Raw genomic sequence first — 23,516 nt, 5'->3', positions numbered from 1 at the left:
GCCTGCACGCCTATGGTGCCTAAAAGTTTTGGCCTTTGCAAAGAAGACACGTTCCGTAAAGATGCCTTCTTCCAGTCTGTACGATATCCTAAGAGTCCGTTAAGTTCGTAATTACCACTTAATTAGTGGCACTTATTTTTTTCTCCGCGCAATCTAGCCAGACTTCGTAAACACGGCGAGCACAGTGCTTTTTCTGTAAACAACAAAAGCTAGAGTAGAGCCCTATTAGTATGCGCAACGCTGGTGGGGTGTGTTCGACCGCCCAATCAAATTAGGAGTCTAACCTACTCAAAACATAGTTAGCACAGCGTTAGGCATTTTTCGCAAGTGATATTGTGAGGCGATGTATGAACTAGTGCGTTTTTTTTTTCTTGTATAGTGATCGTTGCTTACAATTGCGCCGTGCGTTAAAAACTCCCGTCCATGTTCGTGCCCAGACGATTGCTCCAAGAGCAATCGAAAGCTGCGAAATGTAGGGCTTCCCTTCGTGGTGGCGCATGCCCCACATTGGTATGTTTCTTTTTAAATATTCAGTGCGGCAACTTTATTTCTTGTTGACTGTGGAACACAGAAAATCGAGTAAACTACGTGTTTACCTAGCTCATTACACAGAACAACGTAGTAGCGAAAGAATACATTGACTAATCGCACATGTTGTGGAAAAAAGCGGCGAATGCATGTCAAATGAACCAAGCAGCTCGTAAGCCATTCATTAGGTTTCTTTCCTTATCAAAACATTTTCTTTCTCAAAATTCAAATTGGCCCAACAGGAAGGACCACGCAAAAGTGTTCCTTTTTTTTCTCGCAGGAACTCACGCTATTGTCATGCTCGTATATCTCCACCGTAACTGCTGCTTGTGCCACAGGAATGGTTTTCACGAAAACGCATCGGAAAACGTACGGTAGGAGATTTTGATGCACCATTTCACAGTTAGAAATCTGTTTATTCTGCCAGCCTGCATGTAAGTGAGAGCCACGTTTCTTGGAGACAATCATATTATTTTTATAAAGTAGAAAGTCCGCGTGATGCATGTTAGCACGGGTGTGCAAATATTCAAAACATAACGAATAGAATATTCTCCCACTCGGACCTCGCATCGAGTAGTCACTATTCGAGAATCCGAATATTTTTTCGGGTATTTTTTCGAATAATTCACGTCGTTGACTGTGCAAAATCAAACATGACAATGAAGGAAAAATCTCGCGAATTGCATCCCCTCCACAGTGGACATAAACGTATACAATACTCGCGGACAAATCTCTGCGGCTGTGAGCTGCGGAGGCAAAGCACGCAGAAGTGAGGGCGTTTCTGAAAAGAGTCCCGCGTTTTAATGCACGTTATTTTAGGCTGGGGAAGAGAAAACGTAAACACCTTATTAGAGACAGTTTAATCAGACAGAACACACCACTGAGTGCACTGGTTTCCTTATTTTGCGGCTGTTACCGTCCGCGTCTGGGGAAACGCCAAACCGTGGCACGTGGAAGCTGCGTCGATTCAGCGTCTGTTCCGAGCAACAAAAGCACTGTCAAACGCTGCTAGGCGCTGTAACACGTGTGCAGCAGCCACGCGCCCGTACCTTCATTGCCACCGAAACCTGTGCGCGAGTATAGAGCACAGCTTTGGTCCTCAGGGGGCCACACCTTTACTGCTAAACAACGTTAAGTCGCAATAACATTTTGTTTAGACCTGGAGCTCAGCAGTGCGTATTTTTCGGTACTATTTAGGCGAGCATCCACCTGTGCCCTGTCGTCCAATTAAACCTAAACATGTTTCATCGCAACATCGTTGATACAACATTGGCGCTATCTGCCTCCATCATTGGAACTAGGTGCATTTTTTTTTTGCTCTGCCCTTTCCGTACACGACAGGCATTCCTAGTGTGGTCATACAAATCTACACAGATCGTGATTAGCCCAGAAGGCTGCCTTTATAAACTTTATGTGTTAATGCATGACCACGTAAAATCCACGAGACTGCGGGAAAGCTGCTTACTTGACCGCAAACTTCCTTTTGTGCTTTGAATAAAACGTGCTTATAATGCGCACTACAATGACAGATACTTTCTAATGTTGTGAATACCAAGAGTTTAATGATAAGAAGGGTCTACATTAAACGAAAAATACGCTATATTTGGTTTGCGTTTTGTTCACTGCTGGTTGACCATTACGTGCATCGCTTCAATCTCCTTTCGAGTGCGTGAGTCGTGCGCATTCTCGCGGGAAGCGTTCACCACAGAGGCTCGTGAGCCGCTTAGACCACGCGTATGTCCCGGCTAATTGCTTAGTTACGGAGCCGACGGCGCTGCCACCGCTTGGCTCTAATCAGTAAAATCAGTTTGAGCGTTTGCGAATGTCCAACCATGAGCGCAGGACACTTCGTCTGACCACTGCAGAATCACTTAAGTTCCGATCCAGCCGCACCAAGTGCCAATTTTTCAGCTGTACCGACAGTGCCTTCTTTCTCGTAGTCACCGTTCAACCCCATGACCATCAATACATATCTAAATGCACATTTGGAAGAATGCTTTTCAATGGCACCCGCAGCTTACAGAAAAATAATCTTTGTGCAGGTATTCTTCGCGAATAAACCTGTCTGATGAAACAAAACAACTATCAAAAATAAAACTTTGCACCCTGCCAGGCTCCAACTCCAACTTTTAAAATGCCTCAGTTACTTACGCAGAACACCGTCGATTGATGCCAAAATTTTACATACACAAATGCAACAGTAGCGATCGGAACTATGACGTCGACAGACATGTTAAATATCACTGCCGTTCGCATAGGCTCAAATATTACGTAATGTTAAAACACAGGGTGACGATATGCAGGAATTTCCAATTCGTTGAGAACATATTTGCGCTAATCTAAACGTTACCTGTATTGCAGAGTTTGTCTTGGTTTCTTGTGACCTACTAGTGATCCACAGACTCACTCATCCATTTTCTTTGACAAACAAAAGGGGAACGTCATCATTCTCAAGTGTTCGTGTTCTGACCGTCTTCCACACTGCATGTAGGCAGACCAAGAAGTCACTTCGTTACGAGATTGGTGTGGGCCAGTATAGTAGTGTGGGTGTAGAAAAGCTAAAAAGCCTCGTTTTAGTGAAGCTCAAATCTTTCTGCAGGCTGCCCTTGAGTTCATTTAGTGGGTGTCAAGAGTTGAAGGGAGCCGAATAGTTCGCGTCCCCATGCGTGCTGCCTCATTGTTGCCCAATGTGTAGTTTTTTGGTTCTTACACGTAGTAGCAACGACTTTAAAACAACCTAACTTTTTTCCTGCAACAAGAAAACAGTGTCTTTTAATAAAGCCTTCTTATTTTTTTCTTATCATTTACTTTGTTACGCAGCCTTTCAGTAGTTGGTAGTGGAAATGCCTTGCTATGACAGGCTAATAGTGATCACAACAGCCAGAACGACTTCGTTTGAAATGAAGTGAAACCAAAAACATATTTACGATCAATTTATGAAGTACCTATGGCAGAGTCAAGATGGCGCCTCCTAATAAACTTTGCAGAGTCTTCCTTCCTTCTCTCAACGAATGCAGCCATCGCAGTGCAAGCAGCACCGTGTCATTGACCACTGAAAGCGCCGATTCTGCGTCGTCTAGGCAGTTATCGAATGCTATGGCTTCAGGCGCGTGGCAACGACACCCGAGCAAAGGTGGCGGGGACCGTCGCTAAACGCGGCGAGGACAACGCGCACGGCCAGAACGGCACTGTGGGGCGCCCCGATGTCGCAACAGCGGGCTCAAGCGGAGACCGCATAGTGGCTGGAAGAAGTGTCTCGAACGGCAGCCTCGATTCAGGTCTAAACAGAGAAACCAGTGCTGTGGTCTCGTCGCCAGGAGTTATACGCAAGCCAGTGTGCCAGTCGCGATGTTCAGACGATAGGAATCACATCAACGATTGATCCATTTAGGCGTTGGGCCGTTCGCTAAAGGCTAGCACGCAATGAGACGCTTAACCTTCGTGAAATACGACCAAAGTATGTCTTTTCAGCAGCGAACCATGTCAGCAAGAATCTGGCGACTAGCGGTGCGGTGTAAAATAATGCCTAGCATAAGCAACTCAGCGACTTCCACTGCGCAGCTGCTCGGACTCCGTTTGTCATGCATAGCTGTTGAAATCACCTGGGCTAATCTATTCCAGAACTTGATAAGGCGAAAGAGCCGAGGAGAAAAAAGCCAGCACGGCATACGCGAACACACTAAGGTGGCCAGCAGTTGGAACGCAGTCGCCCGAGAGAGGATGACGCTCAGCAGCTGCTATAGATTCTAGGGATATGAGGAGGAAAATGCTAAGCGTGCAGGTACTTCTCGTAAGGGCTTATCACGCCGTGGCTGGCCAAGAATGCGGCGGAGAGCGATAAATTAGAGTAAAATTGTTTCGTCATCCAGGGGGTACTAGGAGACAAACAGTTGGCGTCCTGGTGTTATATGGTAGACAGTGTAGGTGAGTTCTTAGAAACGTAGGTTCCAGTGACTCAGGCAACCTCTGATGTTTTCGGAATCGCAAGCCAAAAAAGCTTTGTGATCGGGTTGACCGAGTAAGCTGGCAATATCCAGACGAATGCAGACAGATGCGTTGGGCAATTGAAAACTGCGTTCGGCTGTGGAAAGGGTCCGGCTATAGGGTACGCACCAACTCGCTCCTTGTTACGGTGACACTGGGTTAAAACGGCGCCATTTTCGCAGCCACAAACATCAATGCGGATAGTGGTTTACCAGACGCGTCAAAATTGTGGAAAACAAGCGCAGGGGCGCTATAACGTAAAACTATTCCAAACTTTTCTATTCCAATTCTGCAATCAGCCTACCGCGATTGGTCAAAAACGTTTTTGGACCACCCTCACTTCACCTGTCTGTCCTGCAACGTCACGAAAACCGCGATAGCTCCCCATCTGATATGAGGTGGACACATAGATTATGCTTAATTTGACCGAACAAAACAAAAATAGTTATTTCTGATTCGACGCCTTTTTGCCATACGCCCTCGGCTATTGGTAAAAAATTTTCAGGCTGCACCCACTTCATCTGCCTCTCACGCGACGTCACAAAACCGCAAAAACATACTATCTAAAAGCGACGCGTACGCGTTAAAGACGCATTAGTATTCCGAACAAAACTAGTTTTTCTACTGAATAGGCACAGGCTGCCCCGTTCCGAAAGGAATAAAAGATGGCTGCCGCCGATCGCTCCGGCACGGGCAAGCCGCTCCTGCCGGAGAGCATGGGTGTATTTGCGTGTAATAAAACATTGTGCGTGGCCGTGTAACCTTTTCCAGAAATTTCGGCACGTTTACGACCTCGTTCTGCCAACTATTCTTTGCTGAGGATCTGTTTTAGTGTCATTCTTAAGCTTACGTTGCATGCCGCCGCGATAGTCGACGAGCCACCGCAAGCTAAGTAAGAGAAAGTGGACCAATCGCAGGCGCCAGCCCCACCCTCTTCATTTGGTTATCGATATTCAGTGCAGTGGCTCAGCCCCATTGAATCCCTCTCCACTTGAGCATGCTCCTCGCATCTTGTGAGCCAATTAGATAAGACAAGCCGCTCACTGCAGGCAATGTTATTCGTTCTTCAAGCAAACAAAAGTGACCTCCTATGAACAAGGGGAGCGTTTGATTGGTCGGTTCAAACAACCCTGCGGGTGACCGCCCGATGCTTGCGTCAGCGGTTACGCAAATTTGACGTGAGGAGATTGGAAGAAAAACATATTGGAATAGTTTTACGTTATGCGGCCCCAGTAGTGATAAAGGTGATATTAGGCCCGTTCTCTGGCGCTCGATCAGTGCGCCAGAGAAAGCGAATCAGCTTCGTCTGTACGTGTAGTGCTTTAGAAGCGAGGTTTCACCCATGCGACGACCGTTAATGTATGACAAACGACGGCGTCCAGTAGGCGAATCTTCCGGAAGTCAATGTCACGATGCTGGATGCGTTGCGAGGAGGAACGCACGGTTTCTAGTCTAGGCTATGCTCAGTCTTTACTGTCGCGTTATGCTTTGTTGGCACTTTCTGAATGAACCTTCATTTATCGTTCGGCAATGTAGCAATATGTGAGCGACCTGTTTGCCAGACACCGATGCGCTCTTCTGCTCATTATTACTAAAGCCAGCCGCTTAGGGTGTGTCGAAAAAGAAAGCCTGGTACCGACGGAGATGCGCACGTCGCCTGGTGACAATGAACGCGGGAATCCTCCCCAACGGCGCGTGGGCAATGCACGCACGTTTCGGCAGGCAGCGGCACATCGCGAATAGAGCCTCGCTTTGCCACCAGCAGGCGCAGCAAGGACCATCGCCTATAGGTAAGCCCCCAAATTTGGAGTCTATATCTGGCCAGCAATGTCTCGTGAATCACTTAACAAATTGTCTCCGATAATAAATACCGCCCTTTTTGTCTCCCCTCAAGCCTTGTTTTTCTTCAGCGGGGTGTTTTCAAATACTACAGAGCAGCTCGAACCATCATTCAGATCAGCCTAGAAACTTACACTTTTGCCTCAAGCTTCTACGGTGCTTCTCGACACTTCTGAAGTGGCAGCGTTAGAAGAAATCATGAGTGCAAATATGTAGGCATTCCTTGATCTTCCAGATGGGCCAAAGGGCGCAATACGCAATTATTTCTCAAAAGTTGGAGAATGTGACTGACTGGTGAGACACAGTTTAATCTTCCTCTAAGTACCTGTAGCAGCAACCTTTCCGGGGCGGAATGAAACAGATGTGCTAACAAGAGCTAACGCCGAGTGAGCGGCAGATGTTGAGTCATCTTTTTCTACCGCATTTTGCGAAGTACTCCAATAGCACGAAAGGTGACACCCAAGAAGACGCGCAGATGCAAACCAGTGCTCCGCGCCCCCTAGACCACGAGTTGCTGCGGCGCCTTGTGGCGGCAGCACACGGACACGAACAGCAGCTGCACGCCGAGCCGGAATTTCGGGCTCATGGCCACGTAGATGAGCGGCTTCCACAAGCAGTCCAGGACGCCCAGCCAGAGAAGGCCGAAATGTAACGCGTGAAACCTGAGTTTGACGCCACCAAGTTTTTCGTAGACCTGCAGGCCTATCCACGGCATCCACGAGACCCAAAAGAGCACAATGATGACGAAGGACATGACGTGGTCGGGATTTGACAGGTGCTCGCCAATGGCGGTGGCGTACTCTTTTTCCTCCTTGCTGAGGCACCGGCGCATTTTGCGCATCGTGTTGAAGATGAAGTAGTAGGTGTACACGACGGTGAGCACGCTGGGCAGCAGGACCAGCAGCGCCAGTGTGAGCGTGTACGGAAGGATGCTGGAAAGGTCCAGCATGCAGATGTACGCATCCCGGTAGAAGTGTCCGCTAGAGAAGCCGAACAGCGGCGGGCAGTACATGAACATGGACGTCATCCACGTGAACAGCATCCAGCACTGGCACCGTGTCCGCGTCTGGATGGCGTCGTACCTGGGAAATCGAAACAAGCATCTTTCAACAATAAGCACTTTGAACAGCTCGAAAAACAATTGTGGCACGTCAAAGCAGCGCGCAGAGGCTGTCAACGGAATGCATGTGCTGAGCAGAGAAAATCCCAGCACCTTGATTGTCAGCGAATATGAAGCGTTGCTTGCATAGCGTTGAATAGAACCAGCTAGCTGAGCTGTGGACCATAATGAAAGCAGCATTTGCAACTCTATGGATCAATTTTGTTTTGTATTCTCATTGCCTAATTAGTCTACATATTTAATCAATTCGACACATATAACGTTTTCCAAAAGCTTGCAAAGTTTACAGCTTTCGCGACAATTTCCGATTCAGTAACCCTTTATTATGCTATAACTTCTGCTGTGTCATAAAGAATGCCCGCGAAATACGTAAATACGAGTTGTGCGCCGCGACCACTGTTCGATCAAAGCTACAAACGAGCAGCAATCGTAACCCTTTCTAGCGGCGATGTCGGTTTGCTTCAAACGCCGTTGCCCTTTTCAACAGCATTCACGGGCCACACAATCGCATGGTTGCATTTCTCCGGCTACCTCTTTCATACAGAAGAATTATTGCGCAATATATAGACAGGTCGATGTAGTTTGATTGAAAAATTCCTAGAACGCTATAGAAATTTCGAATTGAAATTTTATTCCGGAATGTAATATGCATTTCGAACGTTTATTCCTCTGCCTGTATTATATGCAGTTGGACAAAACATGCTGCGATTTGCTTCGTGCAATTGGATGCGTCGTGTGTAGTGCGGAAGAAAATTTTACACGCTGGCTCAGGCCAGCAGGACACCCTGTCGCAATAGCTTTGTGCATACAAATCTATACGCATCGTAGGCTGACGAGAGGCGGATCTTTGTTCTTTCTTTACCATTTGCCTCCTGGGACCACCTGTAGGCAGACGCTTTGCAGCGGGCAGTCAGTGCAAGTGGAACGCCACACGGGGCCAGGAATCTGCTTTGGTCAATGGGTGTCTCTGTGCGATTTATGTTGCCACTGGCACTCTTACTTACAACTGCCTGAGTTACAACGGCGCTTTTACAAAAAAAAGGAAGTTACAGAAATACGAATAACCTCGTCATCGTTTGTAAAACAGTATGGCATCGTCGTTCGGAAGGCGAAGTAATGACAGCGCTAGGAAGGTTGCACGTGAAATCCTCGAACAGTGGCACAGGCTAGACGTGGGCGCGATGCAAGGTAAATGCTGCTTGGCAGCACCCTACCCGGCCATGTGATGAGGAGCATCGATGGTGCACGAGAGCAACGGGAAAGTCGGCGCCCAGGGATAGCTGGGGTCATATAATGTAAAAAATGGGCCGTATAACGTAGAACTATTCCAATATGTTTTGATTACAATATCCTGACGTCAAATTTGCGTAACCGCCGAAGTAAGCACCGGGCGGTCACCCACAGGGTTGTCTGAAGGGACCAATCAAACGCTCTCCTCGTTCATAGGAGGTCACTTTTGCTTGCTTGAAAAACGAATAACATTGCCTGTATTGAGCGGCTTGTCTTGCCTAATTGGCTCACAAGAGTAGTGGAGCATGCTCAAGTGGAGAGGGATTCGATGGGGCCGAGCCACTGCACTGAATATCGATAACCGGATGAAGAGGGCGGTGCCGGCGTCTGCGATTGGTCCGCTTTCTCTTACTTCGCTTGCGGTGGCTCGTCGACAATCGCGGCGGCATGCAACAGAAGCTTAAGAATGACGCTAAAACAGATCATCCGCAAAGAAGAGTTGGTAGAACGAGGACGTAAAGGTGCCGAAAGTTCTCGAAAACGTTACACGGTCACGGAAACAGTTTTATTACACGCAAATAAACCCACGCTCTCCGGCAGGGGCGATTAGCCAGTGCTGGAGCGACCGGCGGCAGCCATCTTTCATTCCTTTAGGAGCGGGGCAGCCTGCGGCTATCCAGAAAAAAATTCACCTTTGTTCGGCATATTAACGCATCTTTAACGCGTACGCGACGCTTTCACACGATACATTTTTGAGGTTTTGTGACGTCGCGTTAGAGGCAGGTTGCAGCCTAGCTGCAGCCTGCCTAACGCCTGCCTGAATAGCTGCAGCCTAGACTATGAAGGCCCACGCATTCCTCCTCTGCCGCGGTCTGACGTCACTTCACCCTGGCCGAGGCGCCAACGTGACCTGTAGAGAAACGCGAGCCTCCGCGGTTAGGCGATCTGCGTCAGATGGCTCTAGTTGCAACGTTAACGGTTTGTTTAGAAATTATGGCGAATGGACGTGCTTTTCGGGGCCCCGTGGCGGCGACGAAATCATAACTTTTTGTGCATGCTTTGAGCTTGCTTCTGTTTTTGATTTGCTGATTTTTTTGCCTTTAAATAGTAATTGGGTGGTTTTCTTTTTCTTTCCTTTTTTTGTCTCTCGTATTTCGGGTGCGCGGGTGTGCTTCGTGTACTTTTAGTTTTGCAGGATGGTTAGAGCGTCCTTTCGTGCCACGGGCTCCAACGCGTGAAGCCGGGTTGGACGCTGAGTATTTCCAGTCTTTAAATGGTAGCTTGGAAGTGGCAAGACAAATAGCTATTAGTGGTTGTACTGTGCGTGTTTTGGTAGGAAAGTGAGAGCCTGGCATCGTGGTTGAGCGCGTGCGAGAGCGTGCCATACCTTCGGTCTCCGCGGCATTGACTGCTTTTGAAACAGTGGTGAGAGTTGCTTTGCGACATTTTGAGGATTTGGATCCTGTGCGTATCGGTTTTTGCTAATAGGCGCACGCTCTGCATTCATATAGTATTATAGTATTTGCATCAGTAATAGCATTATTATAGTATTATAGTATTTGCAAAAAGCCGTGCAATACATGGCGAGAAAGACGGCAAAGCAAGCAGCGCGCCGGGGGTCCCTCAAGGCAGATGAGACGGATGAGAATGGAGAGGGCATCGAATCAACCGGCGCACAATGTGATGTCGATACTAGGCTGCAGAAAATGGAGGCTTTCCAGGAAGAGCTTCTCCAACAGGTGCAAGAGCTCAAAAATGAGCTAAACAGGGAGCGTGATGCACGGAAGGTAGTTGAAAAGAGACTTGAAGCAGCCGAGGAAAAGCTGAACAGGGCCGCCATTGTGAACGAGTATGTGCGTGACAAAATGGAGCGAAGACCCCCGAAGCGATAGGCGAGGGAGTGCAGCGAAGTACGTGGAATGCATGAATCGTGATGAAGGGTTAGCTGGAAAGAGCGGCACCTACCTAGAGGCCGCCCCGCGGAAAAAGCAGGAGCCCAGATGACAATGCCCCTTGTGGAGTCCGAATCACGCGGAAAAGGACAAAGGGAAGCAGGACGAGTGGAAGGGTAATTATGACCGGCGACTCAAACCTGGCTGGGTGCTCAAAAGCAATTGTGGAGAGGGTGAAATGGAGCGAGCAAAAGAAAACCTCGCAGAAAATGCTCAAGTGCACAACCTTGTCATAGCAGCAGGTGAGCTAAATGACGTCCTAAACAGGAAAGCACTGGACTAGCCTACACTCTTAGTCATGTCCTGGTTAACCTCCTGGATATAAGTGGTATTCATTGGCGTGCCGCATGTTTAGAGGCATATATGCGGCCTCGCAAGAAGGGTTATGCGTGAAAAAGTCATATACGGCACAAAGAGCAGTGAAGATCCGCATATGAAAGGTGATAAGAATGCGGCACGTTAATATGCGGCCAGTAGATCCTGTCCCAAATATAGACGGCCGAGGACCATGCGGCGCATTTCTTGGCGCGGCTCCACTGGATTGGAGCGAACATTTCAGTCCTTTGTATCAGAAGCCGTGATTAGCAGCAGCTACATCTTACAAGAATAAGAATGTATTATCTACAGTTTTTGTTATATTACGGTTCAATTATGGCAGAAGGTAACAAACGTTAACGGTATTAGTTGCCCTCAAAAACGTAGGATACTAAAATATATCATTGGAAGATATTTTGGCTGCTCTTATTTGGAATGGGGTACTTAAACTTATTCTTTGTCCTCGCTTAAACCGTTACAGCATTTGCTTGAGGGAAGGATGTTGTATATGATTGACTAGGAAAATCTTGACTGCTGCTGGGCGGTTAGCCAGGACTGAAGAAAATTACGTACACTTTTCGTCGCGTTCTTAGTACATAGGCGCCGATAATGCGCCTTCGTCAGCAATATTAGGGATGGTGACCGAGCGTTTTCACGCGTCTCCAATTGCTGTGTCAGCGCAGCGTTGCTACCCGCCGTGGTTGCTCAGTGGCTATGATGTTGGGCTGCTGAGCACGAGGTCGCGGGATCGAATCCCGGCCAGGGCGGCCGCATTTCGATAGGGGCGAAATGCGAAAACACCCGTGTACTTAGATTTAGGTGCACGTTAAAGAACCCCAGGTGGTCGAAATTTCCGGAGTCCTCCACTACGGCGTGCCTCATAATCAGAAAGTGGTTTTGGCACGTAAAACCCCATAATTTAGCGCAGCGTTGCCGGTGGCTGCCGCCGTAGATCCGAAGTGAAAGGGTGTGCCTGCTGCTCAAAAAGCCATAGCGTTTAGTTTGACGTGCCACACGTTGAAGGGCAAACCATCGAACGCGACCCAGTGCACGCGGCTTGAACTGGCCGCAACGCTGTTGCTAAGGTTTCGGTCTCACGTTCAACGTACTGCAGGTGCCGCTTCTGTTAAAGGGGGGGGGGCGCTTTTCTAGAGGAATATGTTTTCGTCTTGCGATGTAAAAGGCGTCTTGCGGGGACGCTGCAACTTTGAAGACAGCTGTGAGTGCGACGGTTATTTCCGCTCTATACTGATGGTTCTCACGAGCCGGCAGCGCCGTACCAAGTATCCTGGTGTGCATACTGCGGGCATAGCCCGGTTCACCATGCTCGTATGGGTAAGTGCCTTTATTTAATTTGTCTGCGTTTTGTTATATACGGCTTCTAGGCTTATGTGACCCGAGCTAGGCAGGCGCTTTGAGTTAAAAACGAAATAGCGGTACGTGTGGTTTCGAATAATAGAGATGCATACACTAAATGTGTTCTTAAGCGTTATAACGTTAGCTCTCTGCTCTGTCAGAGAGGCTACGAATTCTGAAAAGAAAAAAAAGCCGTTCATTTAGTCGCTAACGCTAACCACCCTAATTTATTTCAAAGCCCATGGTATACCACTGCTGACGCATGACGAGGGCCGTTAGCTTTAAAAACGACGCAGTCCATTACTAGCGACTGAGGCCAATGACAACATTGAATATGTGGTTGGTACGCAGCAGACGCAAATGAGGTGACTTGCATGTCGGTTACATGGAAGACTGGATAAGAATAGCGATGTAGGCGAGTAGGTATACGGTCATGGCGTGGTTTTAGCAGGGCGACGTACGAAAGGGCGAAAAGTATCAAGGTTCAGCAAAAGGACAAACACGAACGCTGCTACCTTTTCTTTCTGGGCTTTAGTGCGTCGCACTGCTAAAATCGCGCCATGGGAGAGTGGGAACGCAAAATAAACCCGAGGACTACTAAGCACTTCTTATGAGTTGTGAATGCGAAAGCAATAATGTTCAATTGAACGCCGCTGAGTCGTCCTTCTGGTTTCGCGCTGCGAGTAGTGTTTTCGAGTTTTGCTGCGGGGTATTTTAGGGACTTTTGCAATTCAATTCGAGTAGGTTATTTCTGCAGGTACGTGCAGGCAGCACATACCATAGCGGTGTGTGCTGCCGGACCCAGCAAGCAGCAGCAGCTTACGGTGCCAACGCCGCATGCCACCAACGACCTGCGACGACGAGTAACCGATGAAGCAGCGTGGGCCACCAAGGATGTTTCGCCCGCTTTGCTGCACCGAGGCGCGCTCGTCACGTAGCATTGCTGTCAATTGGAATTTGCGTGCGGTTTTGCTGCTACAGATTCTAGGTGTTTTCGCTCATTGGAACATTTGATGCTTTCGCACAAGAAAAAACCTTTTCTTAGACTTATTCATACCTCCTGTTCGGTCCTATTTCATTCTCTGGTTTTCGCACTTCTGGATTACTTATCAGTGTTGATGCGCCTGTTGCAACGTATTCTTGTGCAGTCCCAAGCCAGCAGCCCTTGCCAACATGCAGCACGCAAACAGAAGAATCGTTGCAAGAGTTCTGGGCCGCAAATATTGGTAATCATTTTATGTACTTGCACATATTTACTCGAATTTAGCGTGACAACGATTGTGCGGCACTCAACCGTGGTGCACCGCGAATATGGACACGATGGTAGCGAATACGTGAGTAAAAAGCGGCGCGCATTCCTGGCAAAGTATGGCAAGAGCTTTCGGCCGCTTTTATTGTTTCTTTTGCTTCCGCGAAGAGAGTACGCCCTGCAGAAAACGGGAGCAACAGCAAGTAACAGCGTGCAATTTCTACTTCAACGGAATCTCGTTGCTGCCGTCAGCAAACTGCTTTATCAGGCGTAGGATAATCGGAAGCCCGCGCTATGCTGTTAAGCGCTCGCTTCGGAAGCAGGTGATCGTACATCACGGGCCGCCATTGGGTGTGTCGCGCTGTTCTTGAAATCGACATTCACGCGCAGTTTTAGCGTATGCCGCCCCACAGTTTCCCGCACAGTATAATCATACCTATTGGAGAGCGAACCCTGTTCCCACCACCATAATTCCCAGAATTCTTGCGGTCCCGCGAAATCTGAATTTTTCTGTTATTCGTATTTAACGCAGGGGATGGCTTCAAGAAACAACAATTTTCAAGCAAAAAAAAACATTTGTTGCAATTGAGTAAATGCTACACCTCTGCCCATATATTTCCCGTAAAATTAGTCTTAGCCCAGAGAAAGTTATGACACGTGGCCATAGTGAAACTGCTTTCAATGCCGCATTCAAATCAAAAAGCATTAGAATTAGTTTTACATGCTACGGTACTTCACGGAGCTTAACATCTCAGAAAGTAATAAATCAGTCTGATTTGTTCTTGCTCTGCAGATGGGGAGGAGGATCATCCGGTATGCGATATTTCAAACGTGCGGACGCCGTCTCCAACCGCAAGTGATGCAGCCCGTCTCACGGATGGGCTTGAAGCAGCTCGCCGATCTAAAGGTCGAAAATCTAGCAGCTTCCTTTAAGATGTCTAGGCTTAGCCACCCCTTGAACTCAAACTACGCAAGCCAGTCATACTTACGGAATTATCCGATGCAACAACCATTTTTGCTGATAATTGCTTGTAGACACTGCCAAACGGCAGATTGGAGCTCAATTCATTTTATAAGCGTAACATTTGGTGCATTTTACTTGAAATTTGTATAGCTACATCGATGGACTAATTCGGTATTCAAATGCTAGCTCATTTTATCACAGACGCTCTATTACCCATGAAAATTGTATCAAATTACAGTCGATTAATTTACTTCCTTTTTCAAAGTTTTTTTTTTTTTGCTCGCATCGCCAACAGCAAGAACAGCACAAAATTTTCTGTACAGATTTAGGCGTGTTGGCAGAAGTACAATGCAGCCTTAAGCCATCTTGGGCATACCTCCTTGATAATATGATGCGCTGTCCGTTTGTCTTTTCTCATGTTGTGTCTATTTTTATGGTACCTTTTAATAGGTACAATGAACAGCTACCTACTAGCCCATCAAGATCCCATCAAGATGTTCTCTCGATACAGGTGCTCTGGCAGACCAAATCGATCTCACTAATGTATTCAGACGTATCTTAAATAAAAAGAAATGGCTTCAAACGGCGCAGCAAATATACTTGATCTAAAACATCCTCAATATCATGTTTTGTCTAAACATAATATTCTATCTAAAAAGCATGTTTATTTATGTTCAGAACGGAATTAGTGCCGAAGGTAGTACAGTACCTAGCAGTGACGATACCGATTTGACCAGACCGCAGCTCCTAAAGATCTGTTTGTTTTTTCAACAACTCAGATCCACAGCCGAGTAACACGCCTTCTGCCAGCGAGCGAGTTGTCGACCAAGCTGAAACTTCGGACGTCGGCGCAGATAGTGAGAAATATTTCAGCTGGTTTAGTGGGGCAGCATGTCTGCTCGAAGTGTGGTTTTTTCGTACCACGTTCAGTTTGTTTGCACAACATACGAGAACTGTACATAATGGCACTGTGACTTCATTTGTGTGCAGCATGCGTGGAAGTAATTATTTCTTTCTGAAACATTATCAGGAGCACCACAAAAGAAGTAAGATTAAACATTCGGAAAGTAATAAGCCACGGAAAGCAGTTCATTCAGATGGTGAAATAATTGATCGTGATGTCGTTCCTATGTCACTAGAGCAGCAGCCGAACAACTATGGCATCGTATCTAGTATGATGCTGGGCCTGTGCCGGCGACTAGAAGGTCGACATAAGTGTCCGAAAACATGCATTGACGACGTCGTTCAAGAAGTAAGCAATATGTTTGCCGTAGCTGAATTTCCCATAGACACAGCTAATATTAAAACAGACAGGCTTCGGAAGCGTTGCTACGAGAACGCTGGCATATACGTGCCTCCAACTGAAGTGCAGCTCGAAGGAACAAAAAATGCATACATTGTAAAACTTGAAGGTCTCCTAGCCAATCTTTTGAAGCACCCGGAGATAGTCACCCACGTGAGAAACCTTCGTCAAAGCAAGCATAATTCTTTACTACAAGACTTTTGTGATGGTAGTAGATTTCGTTCTCACCCAATTTTTCAGAAGCAAAATATTATCCTGCTTAGCCTCTACTACGACGACATTAAATTAGCGAATCCTATTGGTATGAAGAGAGGAAGCCGAGGAAAACGTAGTATGTTCTACGTATCGCTTCTAAATCTCCCACCTCATGAACGCTTCAAGCTAAGCAACATATTTTTGCTAGGAGTTGGCTACACTTCCCATTGGAAACAACGCACAGCACGTCTGAAATTTTTTCATAATTTCACAACAGTGCTAAAGCTCTAAGCACTCAAGGGATGAACTTTCGCCCAAACCGGGGCACAGAAAAGTTTTTTGGTGCTCTCATGACCTTGATAGGCGACGCTCTGGCTCCATTCATTAGCTGGTTTTAAAGAATCGTTTGGCCATGCAGTGTTGTTACTTCTGCGAGTGCATCACTGGTGCTAATCCTGCACCTTCCCTTCATTCTGGCATCTTTTTTGCCCAAAAATTCAATGCATGTGCGCAGCCTTGTCCCGTTAGCGCAGATTACTCAAATAATACTGTCTCCGGTTTTGACAGTACAGGCTGTTGGCTACTTAGAGGAACTGATTGCTGACCACCAGGAAGTATTCTTAAAATGCTATGGAGAAGCAATGTTTCCCAAGCTACACATGCTTCTGCACATTGTCGAACAAATTAAAACCCACGGCCCGGGCCGCCATCACTGGACTATGCGATTCGAAGCCAAGAATGCTCTCCCTAAGTCAAAAATCTTTTTTAATTTCAAAAACTTGCCGTTATCTGTCAGCGACTTCCTTCAGACAAATACAACACATGCTCTTTGGAACGACGATGGTTCTATAAGGACAGGGGATACTACTAATAAATTAAGCTTAGTCCGTGGTGCTCCCTATGTCCTCGATGAGAAACTTTGTGAAGCTGGACTGCCTCCTTGTGATGTCGGCAAGGTTGCCCTCTCTGTTGGGTCTGTGAGCGCCCGGAACGTGACGCTCAGAGTGAATGACGTAGTTCTCAGTGGTACACCGCATCGGAACCCCTGCTTTTTGTAGAATATCCGACATAGTTTCCTTTGAAGCTCATATATTTTTATTGTGCAAGGAACAGAGCAACATAGCGTATGTGAAAGAAGTTAACGCATTTTTGGGGAAGGAGACTTGTCACGAAACTGTAACTACTCCTGCGAGCTTGGTGCTTCCGTGGCCTGTGTTCGTGTACGAAAGGGATAATGAATATTATTTCATTCCTCAATGTATCTACACCGCTTCCCACACCGCTTGACGCCTTGAGTCGCAGCGGTGCCATATTTCTTGTGCAAAGAAAATTGTTCCTAATGAAGATGAGACATGCTGTCAAATAAAAGTTTTTTTTTTCAACCAAGTGAAACAGACTGTGATTCTGATTCCTTGCAGAAAACTCTGGCAAGTCTTCACTGGTCAGTAGACAACAAGCTGCCCGAGTGTTCTGCTTTTGCTCAGCCACTGCTCAATGGAATGGAAATTACGGAAGAATAACACCGCAAACAGTCGAAACAACTTCGCCATGAGCTGATTCATTTTCGCGAGTAAGTAATATACTAAGGCATGGCTGTTTGATTCTCAAGTATTGAAAAGGAAGTCTATGAAGGCGGCAAGTACTGGCTTGCGTTTCTATATGTAATGGTATTATCTATACTTTTACGGTTAAAACTAAACGTGTCGTCGCTGCAGTTACATGTAACCTGTTTCGAGCTTGGCAAAATTCTACCACGGAATTAATAAAGCAGAAAGTATTACCTTCTCACTTTGTTTCAGTGAAAGCAATGCCATTCAGGACAAAAATACTGCCCTACGTCGATGGAAGTACTTTGCGTTAGGAGAGACACTCGCCAATATATATCTCAACATGCTTTGAGAAAAATCGCGGAAGGACGTAAGAGGACGTACAAAAGGACCAAAGGTGCGTTTAACATTGCTCCAGCTTGAATAGCATTGAAGAGATTTATCTGAGCATTGCCCAAATGTAAATCTTGGCGAACAATATATTTACTGTAATGCACTTATCAATGCGAAACTGTTCAAATCATAGGCTGTATTTCTGTCGCGGCTTGCGGAGGCAAGACGGCACAGGGCACAACGACGAGAAGCAAGTGAAGCTTCCAAGAAGGCTCCACTCCAGGCCGCAGCTCTCTCCTTAGAGCCCCAGTTAATCGACTCCGAATCTGCGTCGATAGAACTGGAAGTATGTATACTCAACAGGCTATTCTAAATTTGTGTGGGAGAGACGCTTTAAATGCAAGTTCTTCTAAATCTTAACCAAAGAAAAGTAATCGCTATTTTGATGAGTGTAATACAGATTGTGAGTAAACGCCGGAGACAGCCAGCATTTCCAACCCAATAAGAGCGCAAGACTTAATCATTGAAACGGATGGTTTATTGTGATATATATGCAGCTGAACACTGCGTAATGCTTAATGCATACTGTAATGGCTCTTTGCGAATAGCGAACTAAGGACAGAAACCAATAATACGAATTTAAATCTGGACCTGGATTTCGGTTGAGAATTCCGAAATAGCCGCGCCGTTCGAAATAGAAGAGTCGGTAACCAGTTATTTTTTTCTAGGTAGTTGGGAAGGCTTCAGGTCCAACAGGACCTTTTAACAAAGAAAGAATGGTGGTGCTGCTGCACAGCACTATCAAGATGCGCAAGGCCAACCCACCCGCTCGGCTGCCAAGCTTTTTTTTTTTTTGAACGAAGAAATTGTTAGTATTGCACCTTTCATGGCGAAATTAAGCATGTAATGATGAACTGAAATACCGCTTCCTCTTTTCAGCTTGGCATCGAAGCAGAAATAAAGTTTAACCAGAAGATAGTCAAAATCGTGAACCGACTGAACAAAGTTAAAGAGGTCGTTACAAAACTGTACAGTCGTGATATGGACTTTGCCAGCATTGATGAGGAGCTGAGAGGGAGACACGCGAAACACTCGCTGATTGCTTCAGTACGCTGATGTTCTAAACTCTAGTTACATTTTGTTCCATTAGATTATTTTCGATCTCTCGTGCAGTTGGTGGCTGCACGCTGAAATGCTATATTTTGGTGATGCAAAATCATGTATTTGTGTGACACTCCACTCGTGATGCAAGCAACTTAGAAAGTACACGAAAAGTGTGTCCACATGACTCTAGAAGTTGTCAGGACTCTAACGTACATTACTCTTATAACGTACAATTGTCTCTATTATTACTCATAGAACAAAGATAAAATTTCACCTTTTGAAATTTTTTCGTAATTTTAGGGTCGCACTCCAGACGAGAACGGGCCCGGACCAAGGATTCTGTGGACTGAGTCTTCAAAGAGCATCTGTTGTACAGAGGGTGAAGTTGTCACCTTGCGCAAAGAAAGCAAGCTTGAAGAAGCACTGACGCTCTGCCTCGCTGTATATTATATTAAGGACCTCGCATATCCAAGCGCTTTCGCCTGAACTTTAGGCCTTGTGCAAAGTGCGCTGAGCAATCTTGAAGAGTTCCCGCGGTGCTGGATGAGCAGCAAGCTTATAAACATTGTAACAAAGATGAAGAAGTTACATTACACCTGCTGACAAAAATGACGCTTGTACACTTCGACACTGAATAAAGAATCCTGCGTCTCTTCAGAAATCTAGAAGCGCATTGGCGCATGTTCTTGAGTGCTTTATTTGCAAATGTTGCTGAACTTCGGAGGTCTGACTGCTCCACCTGTTCGCTCAAGCTTTACGCGCAGCACAGCGCTTGAGATGTAAGCTGGTAGAAACCAGGCAAAGAATTAAGCAGTACATTCTGATGTGTGAATTGGTCTAAAAAGCCGAAAATTATTTCGACTGAAATTACTGTTCCCCTTAATAAATATTGCATGTGAATGGAAGAAAGCGTTGCAAAATGCTTCTTGTTAAACAGCGAGAGGTTTTAGGTTTTTAACGTCCCGTGTCTGCTCAGAATATGAGGAACGCCATAACTGAGGGCTCCGGATAAATTTCATGGAATTGAGGTTTTTTGAACGTGCAATGACATAATACAATACACGGGCCTCTGGAATTCTGCTTCTATTGAAATGTCGCCGCAGCCGGAAACGAACGCGCGTCTTTGAGATTAACAATTGAGCATTATATTTACTGAACTCCCGTGGCGGGTTCAGTGTGGGCTTTGTTCAAAAAGTGCACTGAAATAAAACATGCTCATGTTATAGGTTGTAAAATACTGTGCACTGGCATATTAAGAGCACTTACCGAACCTGCAGTACACTATTGCAACGTAACCCATAAAATATTTTAGGCCCTTTTACTCAGTGCCAATCTCTATGGTGGCATATAGCGCAGTGGTGTAGATGTCTGTCTGACACGCAGTGTACCCGGGTTCGATTCCTGACTGGTGAGTATTTGCTCTGTTCTGTTTCTATGTTTCTAAATTGATATGTAGTTGTATATGAATATTCATTCGCTGTTTAGGAAGAGGTGCGCAGCCAGCTATAAGGGCTTTTTTTTTTAGCTACAGTATAGGCTACATGATTTACGGCCACATAATAGCGAACCATTCATGTTCTGAGCTGCTTAGAAGACAGGCCAGCGATGCTTTGAGACACACAAGAATGAGCCACTTGTTTTTTGAACCTCACGAACAGGTGGCCGCTTACGTGATAGGCCAATTGCATTGTGAGCCACTTGCAGGGTGGGCTGCTTATTTCAGTCATGTATAGCGTGATCGGTACATTTGGCCCTTTGCATGGCGGGCTGCCGACTTCGTGAGCCGCCTAATCTGCGTGTTTATAAGCGGCTAAATTTTGATCTCGATTTCCGGTATATTTTTGTATCATGTAAACTATCTGACGTTTACTCAGTGGGCTGGTTAAAACGGCTGGTTAAAAGGGCCGGGTACAAGCGGCACTATATTGATCCCGAGTTCCGGTATATAAACTGTGTTTTATGCAGGACTTGACTAAGGGTGTAGCGCTTGGCGAAGGGGAAGTACGACCAGAGGGGATACCCTCTGGTGCAGATCGTAGTGTGCAATGTGCCGGAGGTGCCTGTACGTGACAATCAGGTACAAAGAGCCATAGTGGCTCCTAATGAGGCAATATGGAAAATGAGCCGCGAGAAAGGCTTCGAGATTGTTGAAGTAAACAGGGAAGTGAGAAGTTGTGATGGTTTTAAACGAGACGAGATCCACTTCAATTACAGCCTGGCACGAGAAATGGGCTGGCGACTTGGTGGTCGCGCTGTTGCTTTTTCAGGGGGCCCGCGGGCACTCAGGAGGCCAGAGTAGATAGTAATGAAGAAGGTCCCCTAGGGGAACCTCAGAAGAGCATCGCCGTCGATAACAGAAAAAGTAGGAAAGCAAAAAAAAAAGAGCTCGCCATGCAATAGGCTACATAAACATGCAGGGCGACAGAAGAAAGGAAAAGTGGGCAGAGATTTAGGAGCAGTTACACAGAGAACAAATAGGGGTGTATGCGGTTACAGAAACGCACCTCAGGGCCTAAGAAGAGCCGCCAGGTATTGAGAATTATGTTTGGGAAGGGTGCGACAATACTAAGTCGGAAAGAAAGGAAGGGGTAGTCGGAATGCTCATCCATCAGGGAGCCAAATGGAAAAGAGTAAATTCACACTGTCAAGAGCATCTTTGATTATGAGGTACAATGAGTGGGAAAGGAACTTGGCTGGGCGTTACGTATTTGTGGACCGGAAAAAAAGTGCACAGAGAAGAATAAATAGTCAGTGGAATGCATAAGCGCGGATATTAAGGGTATCGGGATTGGTGCTGAAATTGTCCTATTAGGTGACATAAATGCCCACATACAGGATTTAGATGGCTATACCGACAACAACGGGAAGTCAATGCTAGACCTTTGTGAGCAACATAACCTCGTTATCGTGAATATAGGGCCTAAGTGTAAAGGACAGATCACGTGGGAATTGGGAAACCGGAAATCAACCATTGAGTACTGTCTGATGACAGAAGGAATTCATGATAAGTTGACAGAAATGGTCATTGATGAGGAAGGGTATAGCAACATAGGGAGTGACCAGAAACGCATCATTTTGAAAATGGGACATGTAGTTGGAAAAGAGAGCAAGGAGCGCAATATGGCCAGTCAAATTCGAACGCTGAACAAATAGCAAATATAGTCACTAGAGTCGAGGAAGAACTTGGCAAACGGCCAAGTAAAGAGTGGGAATATGGTGCGCTTCTAAGCGTAATAACGACAAAAATACGGAAAGAGAAACAACATGTTTGTTGGAAAGGAAGAAAGAAACCGAAAAGCTGGTGGAACAGGGAGATAAGAGAAGCGATCGCCGAACCACAGAAAGCATCTCGAGAGCACAGGCAGGCAAAGCATGCGCAGTTGCCGCAGGTTGAAGTGACCAGTAAATGGGAAACATGCTGGCCGAAAAAGTATATGGTTCAAATACTGGCGCAAGCAAAATTAAAAGTGAAAGTGAACCTTGGTTGTCAGAAATACGTGAGAAAGAGAAGGCCGACCCTAGAACATTTTGGAACCACATAAAATTATTAGGCAGGAAGTCAACAACAACAATATATCCTAGACGAAGTTGAAAACAGACTGGATGGAGAAGTGGCAATAAATTACATTCGAAAAACTACAGCCGAATCTTTCCAAGCCTATGACGAGGTTGTACGTAGAAAAAAGGAGCATGAAAAAGACCCAAGTGGAAAAGGAGCTGGTGCAGAGAAATTTCAAATGGAAGAAAGCGGAAGAGACAGTTCCTAAGCGCACAGGCACGGGGCTAGACGAGCTTCCCGTTAGGCTGATTAATGAACTAGGACCAAAAAGTAAGGAAGCTCAGGTGAAATCAGTGGAAAAGCCCTTAAAAGACAGACGAATACCAGACAGTTGGCGACAAAGTAGAATGAATTTAATTTATAAAGGTAAAGGGGAGAACGATAGAATTCACTGGTATAGACCGTTGACCATTACATTGGTAATATACAGGGTAACAATGCAGGCAATCAAACTAAAGCTTCAAGCATGGGCAGAGAATAATGGCATTTTGACAGAACTTCAGAATGGCTTCAGAATAGGTAGGCGTTGAGGTGATAACTTATTTGTTCTTATTCAGTGTATTGAAATATCAAAAGTAGAAAGCAGACCGTTATATGTGGCCTTTTAAGACATTACAGGACAGGAGCCTATGACAACGTAGACCGCAACATTTTGTGGGATATTCTGGAAGGGGAAGGCTTAGGTGACAATTGTCTACAGCTTTTGAGAGATTTACTTAGAAAATACCGTTTGCGTTGAATGGGAAGGGATGAGGAGCGAGGAGAAAGTTCATATCAACAAGGGACTGAGGCAGGGGTGCCCTTTATCCCCGCTGCTGTTTACGATGTACATGGTGAGGATGGAGAGGGCGCTAGAAGGAAGTAATATCGGGTTTAATCTCTCATACAAACAGGCGGGTACAGTAATAGAGCAGCAGCTCCCAGGGTTATTTTATGCT

At 46.1% G+C, this 23,516-nt stretch overlaps 2 protein-coding genes across 11 annotated transcripts in view; one reads left to right on the top strand and one right to left on the bottom strand.

Annotated features, from left to right (window-relative positions):
- The window catches only part of LOC135908744 (uncharacterized), a 153,470-nt gene extending 133,828 nt beyond the window's left edge, over positions 1–19,642 (top strand). Inside the window, exons 2-8 of one of the 4 annotated variants that reach the window (XR_011509687.1) lie at positions 13,473–13,550; positions 14,367–14,480; positions 15,317–15,394; positions 17,454–17,605; positions 17,835–17,979; positions 18,109–18,261; positions 19,320–19,642. Coding sequence is in view for 1 of the 4 variants with exons in the window: in XM_070529162.1 (XP_070385263.1) it covers positions 13,473–13,550; positions 14,367–14,480; positions 15,317–15,394; positions 17,454–17,587 (404 nt within the window). In the remaining 3 variants the exon portion in view is untranslated. Of the gene's footprint in view, positions 1–13,472; positions 13,551–14,366; positions 14,481–15,316; positions 15,396–17,453; positions 17,606–17,834; positions 17,980–18,108; positions 18,262–19,319 lie in introns of those variants that run through there. The other 3 variants (XR_010566404.2, XM_070529162.1, XR_011509688.1) reach the window with 3 other exon arrangements.
- Positions 6,626–23,516, bottom strand: part of DopEcR (G-protein coupled receptor DopEcR) — a 258,527-nt gene continuing 241,636 nt past the window's right edge. For all 7 annotated transcript variants that reach the window (XM_070529160.1, XM_065440591.1, XM_065440594.1 and 4 more), the window contains one exon: positions 6,626–7,433. In XM_070529160.1, coding sequence (XP_070385261.1) covers positions 6,851–7,433 — 583 coding nt within the window. In that variant the 3' untranslated portion in view covers positions 6,626–6,850. The remainder of the gene's footprint in view (positions 7,434–23,516) is intronic.

The sequence above is a fragment of the Dermacentor albipictus genome, unplaced genomic scaffold (genome assembly GCF_038994185.2).
Source record: "Dermacentor albipictus isolate Rhodes 1998 colony unplaced genomic scaffold, USDA_Dalb.pri_finalv2 scaffold_18, whole genome shotgun sequence".
Classification (NCBI taxonomy): Eukaryota; Metazoa; Arthropoda; class Arachnida; order Ixodida; family Ixodidae; genus Dermacentor; species Dermacentor albipictus.
Note: the sequence above shows the minus strand (reverse complement) of the source record. Positions and strands in the feature narration are given on the sequence as shown.